The 12,774-nt window shown below is 36.6% G+C and overlaps 1 protein-coding gene across 2 annotated transcripts; it reads left to right on the top strand.

The window, feature by feature from the left end:
- The first annotated feature begins 55 nt into the window (after positions 1-55).
- On the top strand, positions 56-12,759 carry TDO2 (tryptophan 2,3-dioxygenase). 2 transcript variants are annotated; one of them, XM_042829667.1, is made up of 12 exons: positions 56-168; positions 507-612; positions 1,550-1,640; positions 2,509-2,579; positions 3,737-3,864; positions 7,337-7,523; positions 8,761-8,868; positions 9,847-9,958; positions 10,078-10,135; positions 10,426-10,505; positions 11,087-11,177; positions 11,989-12,759. In XM_042829667.1, exons 1-12 carry the CDS (start codon positions 134-136, stop codon positions 12,140-12,142), a joined length of 1,221 nt encoding a protein of 406 aa, XP_042685601.1. In that variant the 5' UTR covers positions 56-133; the 3' UTR covers positions 12,143-12,759. The 2 variants fall into 2 exon arrangements, with proteins under 2 accessions (XP_042685601.1, XP_042685602.1); XM_042829668.1 differs by lacking the exon at positions 56-168 and adding an exon at positions 280-357.
- The last annotated feature ends 15 nt before the right edge of the window (positions 12,760-12,774 follow it).

The following is a 12,774-nucleotide window of genomic DNA, read 5'->3' as shown; positions in this document are numbered from 1 at the left end:
AAGAGGATTTGGGGGGGTTGGTCTACAGAGGGAGATAAGGTTACATATAAGGCAGCTGCAGCACATTTGGGTTAACTGAGTTGGCTTTTTTTTTTCCCCAGAGCACAGCTAAGTGAGTTTGGACCCTGGAACCATGAGTGGGTGCCCCTTCACAGGGAACAAATACTTGTGAGTTACTATTATCTTTATTTTGTGTTAAAAGATATAAAGTTAATGTAAATTTTGGAGAGGAATTAATGATTATCTGCAAATAGACTGCTATAGCTATCCCTAAGGGAAGGGAGTATGAGGACTCTTCAGGGAAGGGCTGTGTGATGAACTAGATTTAATGCTACCAGCTATTACTGCTGTGACAAGGTGTGTGTCAGGTGCATTCTTTTTCATAAGATTGCTTTAGTAGTTCATTTTTTTCATCATTTGAATTTTAGTGAATTTTAATGAAATGACAAATATAGCAATAGTTCTTTAATTAAATAGCTTACGTATTTTTTTGCTTTTCTTCTCAGATATAAATTTGGCAACCTATCTTTGAAAGATGAGAAAGCTGACGAATCGCAGGAGGGAATAAATAAAGCCAGCAAAGGTGGGCTTATCTATGGAGATTACCTGCAAGTAAGTGTAATGATTTGAGTTCTACTGTCCTGGATGCTTGGAAGACTTGAGTAAGGACACAAGATTGGCACTTCTTCCAGTCATGCACTGGCAGTAGTTAGTTGTACTGGCAAACCTAAACCATGAAGCGATGCAGCACAATACTTTATTTGATCTGATAGTTAGCAGTTTTTCTGCAAATCAGGTGGCCATGTGCAACTTTCCCCAAATTATTGCATGAAACTCCTTAATATTTGGTTGGAAAATTACATTCCAGTAATGTAGGGTATGAAAGGAAAACAAACAAACAAAAGACAACAACCACCCAAAACACAGCAAGAAGTAATCAAGAAATATGTAAAAATAAAATGTTAGAAGTGATAAGACAACTTAGACATTTGCTTTTATTTTCATGACAGCAAGAACTGAAATGAGTGGAATTACTCCATGCTTGTGAACAAGCAATTAATTTGTTGACATATAATACAGGATCTTGCAAAGATTTCTTTTAAAGCAGCTGTGAGATAATGAATTTGACTCAATCAAAAATTACTGATGCCAGAACTGAAATAACTAGTTCAGCCTCAAATCAAATCTCTGGCATAGTTACACATTATACAGTTACAGAATTTTCTATCAGAAGTCTCTTGCACTGAATATGTCAGTATTGATATCAGCTCTGGAGAATGCACTGTGTATTTTGTGTTCTCCTTTTTTTATGTATGTATTCAAAAATCTTAAAATGATTTTCCAAACTTTTTCACTTGATGAACCTGAATGTTAATTTCAGATGATTTTCTTTTCTTTTAATTACAAAGAAACTATTTATTTTAGCTTCTCATACAAACTGGATTATTTTTTTTTTGCCTTAAATATAAGCCCTACACAGTAGGAACACCGTGTCTAATAGCAGAATTGAGAACTTTACAAATAGTCTTTTATTATTGTTATTTTTAAGTTGAACAAAATACTGAATGCCCAAGAGCTACAGAGTGAAAAGAAAGGAAACAAAATCCACGATGAGCATCTTTTTATTGTGACGCATCAAGGTAAGCAGGCGAGAGGATTAGAGCAATGGTGGTTTGGCATTCTTGCTGCAGGAAGTTACTTAACACTGACAAGTGCTATGTGTAATTTGTTTTCATTTTTCACCTGTTGCTGCAATTACTCAGTCTTTTTATGTGTGTTTATATTTGTATATATCCCTGGATGTTTTTTTAGGCTGTAATGAACGCTATGCTTACGAAGTCATAACTATAACATTCAGATTTGGAAATCAAGAGTTTAGAGACTCTCTTTCTAGAGAAATTCAGGTGGAGAAAATATTCCTAGCTTGAGTAACAGGGTGCTAAGCAGTTTATTGTAGGCGAGCTTTATATATTTTGGTTTGTGGCTTCTCTGAAACTTCAATCCTGCTTTACCCATTGAGAGGCATTAGAAGTCAGCACAATGGTTGGATGTTCCCTACCTGCTCGTATCCACATGGTTTGCAGGCACTGATTGGATGACACTTTCCTGTTGTTGATACGAAACCTGTAGCATTGAAGTTGTAAACAGCTCTGGGGTTATAATGGGATGCCACTGTCCTGTTGCTAAAGTTGTACCTGAGTTTTTCACTTTCCCCTTTTGTAATCTACGTTCTGTACATCCATTATCTGATGTGGAAAGTATGCTTCGTAAAGATCTGTTTATGCTCTTGATACTAGATTACTCCATAGAATAGTTTTGGTAATGGACAACACACTAGAAAAGGCAATACTTCTTCATACCAGCACTTTTTTATACCCCAATGTTGTAAATGTAGCTTATTCACTTCAAATCAGAAAGTAAGAATTTTTCCTCATCTTTGTGAAGAAAAAAAGAAAAAATAACAAAATAATGCTGAAGTTATTGCTAACAATGGCTTTATTGTTTTAGCTTATGAACTTTGGTTTAAGCAGATTCTGTGGGAGTTGGACTCTGTTCGGGTGATCTTCCAGAACGGACATGTAAGTCAAGTAAATATTCATTCTGGTAAAATTAGGACTCCTCTTTCTTTGCCTCCCAGCTCTTCTATCCTCATAGTGTGCACGGATACAGAATCCATTTTCCTCACCTTTTGCATAGATGCCTCTCCAAGACCAGTTTCACTGGCCAAAATACTCTCATACTTTCCTACCAGTACTGGGAAATTGCAAAAGATAATTTGGGTATATTTTACTGCAGATAAGTCACGCTTGGAGGCAAAACTGAAGATGGGCTAACAGGTCTATTTACGCTGACTTGTCAGCGTCTGCCTTTGTTTGAATTTTTGAACTCCAGTATCTGCTACATGAAAGCAAAACTATTTGCAGCAGCAGTGTATTGTGAAATCCAACAGAAGAGCAATAATCAAAATCATTATGTATAATTACATGAGAATTTTGTAAAATGACAAATATAACAGAAGCATTTTAAACAACTCCAAACATTTATCCAACACTAAATGTCATATACACATATGTCATAACTATTGATAACAAGAGAACCCTCCTGACTTAAAATGCTCACAGCAAAATGCTGACTGCATGTAATACCTTGAATAACAACCTGAGTTTGTGTATGTGAAGAAAAACTTGAAGTAGACCAGACTTTATTTCAGAAAGGAGGAGTCTTTTTTCCTTATAATGATTGATGAAAATGTTCTTTGTTGTCCTCTGCAGTCATAATATTCTTGGCTTTCTTAAAATTGTATCAAAATGTATTTGATCATAATCAATTCTTAATAGAATAATTTTTATTTATTTATTTTTGTGATAAATGAAAGCTATCTTACAATCAAAACTTGAAATGTCAATGTTAAGGTTAATAGCAAAGCAAGACTATTAAGGAAAAAATTTTCATATTTCATTTTTATAGCTTGATATTTTCTGGTTGTTTGCCCTGGTCTCGGAGATAAAAATAGGATTGAGTTAATAGGAATCAGTGAGAGAAAAATGGATTTAAAAAATTGAGCATTATACTTTCAGTTAAAATCAGAGTCTATTCAATAGGGGATTGTTTTGCTGTTAGGGGCTTCACATGGAAAATGACTTGAAAGCTATCATGTTGCATAACAGTGAAAAGATGTGAAATAGAAAAGAGAACACTGCTTTCTGTTGGGTCATTATATTTATTTCTTATTAAGGTAAGAGATGAGAGGAATATGCTGAAGGTTATTACTCGAATGAACAGAATTTCAATGATTCTGAAATTACTTGTGGAACAGTTCTCAGTTTTGGAAACCATGACTGCACTGGACTTTTTTGATTTCAGGTAAATATTTACTATTTCTCTGTAGTAATGCATGGGGTAGTAACTCTTATCCTTTGAGCTGGTTGTGAATTTAAGCAAGGACTTGCACGTACCCTGGCAACTTGTAGTACCTGATTTGCTCAACAGGGTGAGAACAAAATCATAGAATACTTTGTTAGAAAGGGACCATTAAGATCATCCAGTTCCAGCCCCTCTGCTATAGGTAGGGATACCTCCCACTAGAGCGGGTTGCTCACAGCCTCATCCAACCTAGCCTTGAATGCTTCCAGGGAGAGGGCATCCACAAGCTCTCTGTGCAACCTGTTCCAGTGCCTCACCACCTTCACAGTAAATAATTCCTTCCTAATATCTAGTCTGAATCTACCCTCTTTCAGTCTAAAAACCATTCCCCCATGTCCTGTCACTACATGTCCTTAAAGATTCTTTCCCAGCTTCCCTTTAGGCCCCCTTCAGGTACTGGAAGGCTGCTCTAAGGTCTCCTCAGAATCTTTTCTTATCCAGGCTGAAAAGCCAACTCTCTCAGCCTGTCCCTGTAAGGGAGGTCCTCCAGCCCTCTGGTCATCTTCATGGCCCTCTTCTGGACCTATTCCAACATCTTGATGTCCTTCTTGTGCTGGGGGCCACAGAACTGGGAGCAGTACTCCAGGAGGAGTGTCACAAGAGCAGAGTAGAGGGGCAGAATCACTTCGCTCTACCTGCTGTTCACACTTCTCTTGATGGAAGCCAGGATACAATTGGCCTTCTGGGCTTCAAGTGTGCATTGCTGGCTCGTGCTGAGTCTTTCATCAACTGGCACCCCAAATTCTTCTCATGTCATTCTCATTCCAGCCTGTATTTGTGCTTGGGATTGCTCTGAGCCAGGTGCATAACCTTGCACTTGACCTTGTTGAACTTCAAAAGGTTGGCATGGGCCCACCTCTCGAGCCTTTCCAGATCCTTCTGGTTGATATGCCTTCCCACTAGCATGTGAACTGCACCTCTCAGCTTGGTGTCATTTGTAAACTTGCTGAGGGTCGATACCACTGTCCATGTCACCTACAAGGATGTTAAATAACACTGGTCTCAACACCCGTCCCTGAGAAACACCACTCATCACTGATCTCCACTTGGACATTAAGCCATTAGCTGCAAGTCTCTGAGTGTGACCATCTAGACAGTGGATTCCTTATCCAGTGAGTGGTCTATCCATCAAATTGATTTTTCTCCAATTTGATGACAAGGATGATGTGCGAGACACTGTCAAATGCTTTGCACGAGTCTTGGTAGATGATATAAATTGTTCTTCCTCTATGTGCTCATGCTGTGACTCCATCATAGAAAGCCACTAAGTTTGTCACTTGCCCTTGGTGAAGCCATGCTGGTTACCATTAATCACCTCATCTTTATTTTTCTTGTGCCTTAGTAGGGCCTTCAGGCGGATCTGCTCTGTGATCTTGCCAGGTGCAGTGGTAGACTGACTGGCCTGTAGTTCCCTGGATCTGTTTTTTTTTTTTTTTTTTTTAATAATCATTGGGAACTTCACCATACTGCCATGACCTTTCAAATGGCTTGACCTTTCAAATTGCCTTGGCAACTTCATGTGCCAGCTCCCTGATAGCCCATGGACGGATCTCATCAGGTCCTGTGGACTTGTGCACCTTTAGGTTCTTTAGATGATCTTGAACCTAATCTTCACTGAGAGAGGGCGGATCTTCCTTTTCCCAGTTATTACCTTTGCTTTCTTCAACTTGTGCAGTGTGAGTAGAGCCCTTGCTGGTGAAGACTGAGTCAGAGAAGTCACTAAGGACCTCAGCTTTCTCTGTATCTCTTGTGACCAGCTCTCCAGTTAATGTGCGTCAGAGGTAAACATAGCATTACTGAACAAAGTCAACTAAGAATGTGAGCTTGATTGTGAGACCAGCATACCTTGCAATGAAATACAAGTTAACTTCTGATGTTTGCATGTGCTCTGTTAAATGTTTTCAGACTTAAAAATACTAATAATAATAAAAAAAATTCAAATTCCAGCAGGAAGAGTAGAAATGCTTCCTGGTTCTGTTAACAATTTACTTGAAAACTACCACTGCAGTTGCAGCCATATTCTGTGACAAATCATAGAAGTATTTAGTAAGAGAAGTGCACTCTCTATATATTATCAAATACATCATTACACTGTCTTGGGAGGACAGTATTTCCTAGCTTCCCAGTGTTGCTTCAAGAGCCTGAAGTAAAGCTGCTTTCTTCTTATTTCTCTCCAAGAACTTCTGCTTTCAGCTGCCCAAAATATTGCTGTGTCAACTTGTTTGTAGTTCATCTGCCTTCTGCATGGACCGTCTTTGGGATCAGTTGGTTTTCCTCACTTCTAGCTTGGCATTTCTTACCTCTTATCTTACAACCAGCTCCTTCCACTACCATTTGACAGCTTTATATGCAATTCGCCATCTGTCTTCCTGCTCCATTCTGTGTCCCTGACCTGCCTGACTCGTGCACTTAGTGCTTTCCAGCATCCCTCCCCCTTCTGTATTGCTTTAGTACCATTTCCTCTGTCTTTTAGCACTCTCTAACCGAAAAGCACATGAAAATACAACTTGGCTTCCACTGGAAGTTTGGAACATCTGTGTCTTCTACAGCAGGAGAAATACATGAGCTGCTAATCTTCTGAGGAGTCATTGCTTCTGATTTTTCAACAACATACAGTAATATGTAATATGAAGCAAGAAAATACAAAAACAGATATATTACCTGTTTTTTCTAACTCCTCTATTTGCAGTTTGGAGTGTGTTACAATTACCTAGCAATGTGGGATTCCAGATCAATTTTATTATATATATATAATTTTATATTATTAAATTATAAATATAATAATATTTAATAATAATAATATAATAATATAAGTATTACATTGTTATTATTATATATTATAATATATATAAAATATATTATAATAATAACTTTATAATATATATATAATAAATATATATATTCATCTAACGCTTTCACACAATTCAGCCCAGCCCAAAAGAATCCTGTTAATAAATCCTTCCGAATAATGTTCTGAAAAAGATTTAGTAGGTTTTATTTATTTCATACATATCAATTGTTCATAGGTATGACAAGCCTATTTCAAAGGCATTTAATGGCACTTTAGAGATATTGAAATTTTTCTGATGTTTGTTTGGGGTAAAAGCTACTTCTGCTGTCCAGAAAGAAAATGATATTCACTAATTTTTCTTTTGTGGAACACATTCACAGAGCTGCCATTTTAAAACACAATATAAATGTGTGTATATGTATGTTTGTATGTGCACCGATATATCAACTTTCCTTTTTTTTTTAGCCCCCTAATTGCAGGCATACCAAAATTTTCAATTATCTATTTGATGTTCTTCAAATATGAGATACATAGTTATTTCTTTAGCTGAGAACCAAAGAACTCCATGGTGGTAAAATAATATCCTGTATTTTTGTATGTTTTTCTCTTCTGTTCCCAAAGAGACTACTTAAGCCCGGCCTCAGGTTTTCAGAGCCTGCAATTTCGTTTGCTAGAGAACAAGATTGGTGTTCCCCAAAGCCTGAGGGTCCCCTATAACAGAAGGCATTATCGTGATAACTTCAAGGGAGAGGATTATGAACTACTGCTGAAATCAGAGCAAGAACCAACGCTTCTGCAACTTGTGGAGGTAATATTATTTGGCTGAGACCTTGCTTAAATGTTTTACCCTTTCCCTTCAGAATGTCCTTCGCTGTTATAAGTGATCATCTTTTTTCCTTGAGAGAAGCAAGAATGCTGACAGGTTTCAAGTAAATCACATTTTGAATTCTTATCAAAATTGGTATGAAAGAGTTGGCCATTATGAAACCAACTGATTATTTTTTTCCCAGCTGTTACTCTTGTCTGAAAAACATAACTTAGCATAGTAAATAGTAAATGACATTGCAGAAATCTGAGTTGTCTAAAAATATTAATGTATCGGGTCATTTGCATTGTTTTTCCTAACCACAAACCTTTATAGAAGAAAAATTTTAAAATATTCCAATGTTGGTGAGGAGTGTTAGGCCATAAAAAACAGAAAACAAAAAATGCCAACCCAAAATGAAAATGAAAAAAGGTCAACAAGTGTTTCTTTCTCACTTACCTTGATTTGATGTCTTTGACTGAAAACTGCATTGGTCAAGCATGGCAGTTTCTTTAACTCCCTTGTCCTTTTCACATCCAAACTTAACTTCTAAAGAACAATGTAATATAAACCTCAATAAACACAACTATGTCTCTATGACAAAATTATTCTCCATGCTTTCATTCGATGACATCCGCTACAGACTGTGTAAGAAATCTTTGTAGATTTCCTTCTCTTCCTGGTCTTCTTTGGATAAGAAAGAGCTGAATAAAATTATCTTTAAAAGGAGTTTGACCATGCAGATTTTGTCTTTCTTTCTCCTTATTTCATTACCATTATTAAAAGGAAATCAAAGAGGCTGCTGACTGCTATGTGCATTTTCATCTTTCATCTACATCACACATTCTGATGTAAGCTAATGTCAGATGGTGTGAACAGTATTCATGCTGATCAGATAAAAACTGGCTATTCTAGCAGATGGTTCTATATTTTCTGACATTTATCTTAGTTTATTCTGTATATGTGGAAGAACATTGTTTCATTAGCCTACAAGGGAATGAGTTTTAACGAGAGAGCATTTATCTTCTAACTGATAATTTAACTTGTAACCTATGGGTGTGTTTGCATGGCATCATTATACAGACACAAATCTTCCATGTGGACATCCTTACTCCAGTAATTCAGACCTGTATGAGTAATGAACCAGAACTATAGCAGTGTAATTCATATTGCTATAAATTGTAATTCTAGAGTATCGTGTTTTCATTATGAATAGTTGAACACATTATTATTGTTAAAGGCGTGGCTGGAAAGAACTCCAGGACTTGAGGCAGAAGGATTTGATTTCTGGGGCCAATTTGAAGTGAATATTTTAAAAGGACTGGAAGAGGAATTTGCCATAGTACAGGTATGTTCTGTTGATCCAACTATATGCAGAGACAGCTAGAAATCATGTTCTTTTAATTGGCATTTTGGCCCACTCCTGGTTTCTCACTTCATTTAATCTTTGGCAGCCAATGTTTGCAAGAAGCATAAAAATCACCAGGAAATCTCAGTAAGTCTATAATTTGACATCTAGGAACACCTCAAGCATGTGCTATGTGGATTATTTTTTTCACAAAAGAAAAGGGAAAGTATCACAGGAAGAAAATTAATCTTACTGAAACTGTCACCTTGAATGCTTGCATCTGAAGTTCAGAGTAAAACGCCACAAAGTTTGGGCCTACAAGTAAGGAGTGTCACTGTATACTGACCTTTACTACTTCACAGTACACGGCACTTAGCTGCTGTGTGACCATTTGAATCACACTGGGAAAGAAGCAAGAAAAATATCCCCAAGTGCTGTAAAGCCTGTAGGTATAACAAGTACATTTTTAAACGGAAGAAACAGTATAACATAAGAATATATTAAGTTCCTGAGAATATTCTTAAAGCTTTCTGATTTATCCAGCTTTTCTAGCTAAGTTTTCTAACCCATAGCTGTGCAAAATGTCCTGTTTCTGCCTTGAAAACTAAGAAATAAAATAATCAGACTTCAAATGAATTAAGATTAGCTTAGTTCTGAAGCTTCTAAGAAAAGCGAAGATGTAAAGAAAAGTGATGTTAGTTTGTTTGAACATCTATTCATATGAATTGTGTTGTATTTAATTGCACAATTTCTGGTAATTCTTTTTTTTTCTTCATTATTTTTTTTCTTAAAGAACAGTGACTCAGTGACTTGCCCACCTTATTTGACAATACAGTTCTTACACTTAAAGTGTAAACTTACAGAGTGTTTAGATGAAAATAGAGGTTAAATCATGGGTCATTCAAAAGCCTGCTTTTTCCCTACTGAATTCTAAAAAACAAAACAAAACCAACCTTCTTTTTGATTTAAATATCAAAGGCCAAACCAGAATCAGAAGAAAAAGAGGACTTGTTATCCGAATTTCAAAAGCAGAAGGATATATTACTTTCATTATTTGATGAAAAACGGCATGAACACCTGCTTAGTAAAGGTAGAGTATATTAATATACATATTCGAATTTTTAAATATGATAAATACAGAATAATCACACAATAGCACTACATTTTCAGGATAACCAGCAACAAACTAAAGATATCTGTATTTTGCAGGAGAAAGAAGACTGTCTTATAAAGCTCTGAAGGGTGCCCTAATGATCTACTTCTACAGGTAATGTTATAAGACGTATCAAAGTACTTTCAGTGCTTGTTGGCAGCTAGGAAGGTGGAAGCAAACTGTTATCCAAAGTGTCCTAGAAAGTTTTAAAGCATTTTCCAACCAAGAATTGACAAAGACAGATTAAAACTTAATTGGCTGAAGTGCTTGTTAGAATATCTACTGGTATTTCGATACCAGCTTGGGAAAAAACACATGTTGAGTGTCTTTTGTTGCTGAAGTGATAGTTAGAAATATATAGCTCATCATGAGAGGTCTTACTGTTCTCTCTTTCATTTTCCAAGAGAGGAGCCCCGCTTTCAGGTTCCATTTCAGCTTCTCACCTCTCTTATGGATATTGATGTACTCATGACAAAATGGAGATGTAAGTTGCACTCTTTTATTGAGATACTCTTTTTGATTCAAGTAAACTGTTCTATTTCACATTCTGAGACTCATACCTAGAGTTTTAGCATTGAGCTTCTGAGTTAGTCCTTTAAAAATAACTTTTTTTTTTTTTTTTTGTACTTTGGCCAAGAGGAAAGGTGAGCAGCTTCCTCTGTGATCAGTAGATTTATAGGTAAAGCTATCACTTCCATGACATGTTTTAAGCTAAGCGAAAGATTTTTAGGGATAGCAATATGTTTTCCCAAAACCTCATCGTGATGACTGTTCACATGGAAATATTCCTTCTGCTCTTTCCCTACCCACCTACCTACCTTTCCCTCCCTCCCTACCTTTCCCTACCTACCTACCTTTAGATAACTACAAATTGATGCCTTAATTCTGTATTAACAATCATTTTATGTTAGCTGACTTGAGTGGCATACTTAACTCCTACCTTGCTGAAGATCTAGCAGCTCATCTCTCTGTAGCCTCTGATTATGCAGTATTCACCTTGGTGTGACCCTTTGTTTATTTTTTAACGCTGGCTATGTGCCATGCTCTTTTGTATGTACTGTTTAGATAACCATGTCTGCATGGTGCACAGAATGATTGGCAGTAAGGCTGGCACAGGAGGATCATCAGGCTACCAGTACTTGCGCTCAACAGTGAGGTAAGAATAATGCCTTTTACCTACCTTGATGTTGTTCATGGATGTCGTACTGCTGGGAGATAGATTTCAGACAGCTCACTAAAAGTTAGAGCCATCATTCCTCTTTTGGGACTATACTGAGCATTTCCCATCCAAGTTGTACATTTACTTATCAGGTTGATACATGTGAATTCTAAGTCTTTTGTGGCAAAGGGCTTTGATCACTCATGCAAAGTGCATTTACAATTCTCAGTCAAGGGATTAGACATTACTGTGATAGGAAATAATGCAGCATTAATACTGTTTACCTTGTGTGCTTTCCAGCCCAAGTTAATATGCGATGCAGGACGAAAGTTAGTCCCACATGCTGTGCAACTGAGTTTCTTTATTTCTTAGTGTGACCTCTAACTGTATAAACTAAGATACATAAGCTTAGTTAATACCCTCTGGCTGTGCAGGCGAAAATCAGGAACATCTTCTGTTGGATGAAGCAGAGAAGGAATTTAAAAGAATGGAGGAACTGTCTTTTCTTTTTTTAGTGGATGGTTTTGAACTGAGCACAGAACTCCCTAAACGGTCAGAACTTAGACAAAATTTTGAGCATTTCAGCAGAAAGATGCAGCAGTAGCTCCTTTAAATCTTATCTGCTGTGCCCTAGAGACAGTTAGGACTGAACCTTGAACTGAACTTAAACTCTGGAATACTAAGGAGAAGAATGGTTAGTGCAGAAACATTATTAAATATGTGAGGGTATGGTACCTGAGGATTTCAAAATTGTGTCCCTTCCGCTGGCATGCACAGCAACATCAATCATTCCAATTGTCTTTTTCAGTGACAGGTACAAGGTGTTTGTGGATTTGTTCAATCTTTCAACGTTTCTAGTGCCAAGACACTGGATACCAAAGATGAATCCAACTATTCATAAATTCCTTTATACAGCAGAATACTGTGACAGCTCCTATTTTAGCAGTGATGACTCTGACTGAACTATCTAGACTGGTTGCTGCGAAGAACTTCAGAACATTCACCCTGAACTATTCCTGATACTATTCCTGAACTATAGCAACTGTTCTCATCAGCGTGGGTGTGTAAATATTTATTTATGTATGACAGAACTAGCTGAATACTCCACTTGACTTATTGAATAAATTCAATCGTCTGTAGAGAAAATAATCTTGCACTGATTCAGGCTCTATTAAAGAAAAAAATCCAATTCAAACTAATGGCTAGCTAAATTGAATGTTTTTATCTAAAAATCTATACTTGGAGACAGGAAAAAATTATACAGATTATCATCATCACATCTTATATGTACATATATTTCTATCTGTCAGTTTACCTAATGGCTGTTAGTAATTTACTTTGAGTTGAAGATGTAATTATTCTCATCAGCTTAAGATGATAGAGAGCTGTAGAGTTCCAAAAGAAATTTCAGGTTAAGATCTTCAAAAGCTGGATTTTGAACAAATATCCTGAATCTGCGGAAACCCAAGCCTCTGGAATTTTCTTACAAAAGAATATAAAGGCCTTCATTAGAAATACTGTTAAGAATAGTAGAGATAAATGCCTACTTCACGCTTCAAATAAAGCAGTATTCAAGTTACTCTTTTGTTGCCTT

Source organism: Centrocercus urophasianus, unplaced genomic scaffold (genome assembly GCF_019232065.1).
Source record: "Centrocercus urophasianus isolate 14NV4802_14NV808 unplaced genomic scaffold, USGS_Curo_1.0 seq_32, whole genome shotgun sequence".
In the NCBI taxonomy this organism is placed as follows: Eukaryota; Metazoa; Chordata; class Aves; order Galliformes; family Phasianidae; genus Centrocercus; species Centrocercus urophasianus.
Note: the sequence above shows the minus strand (reverse complement) of the source record. Positions and strands in the feature narration are given on the sequence as shown.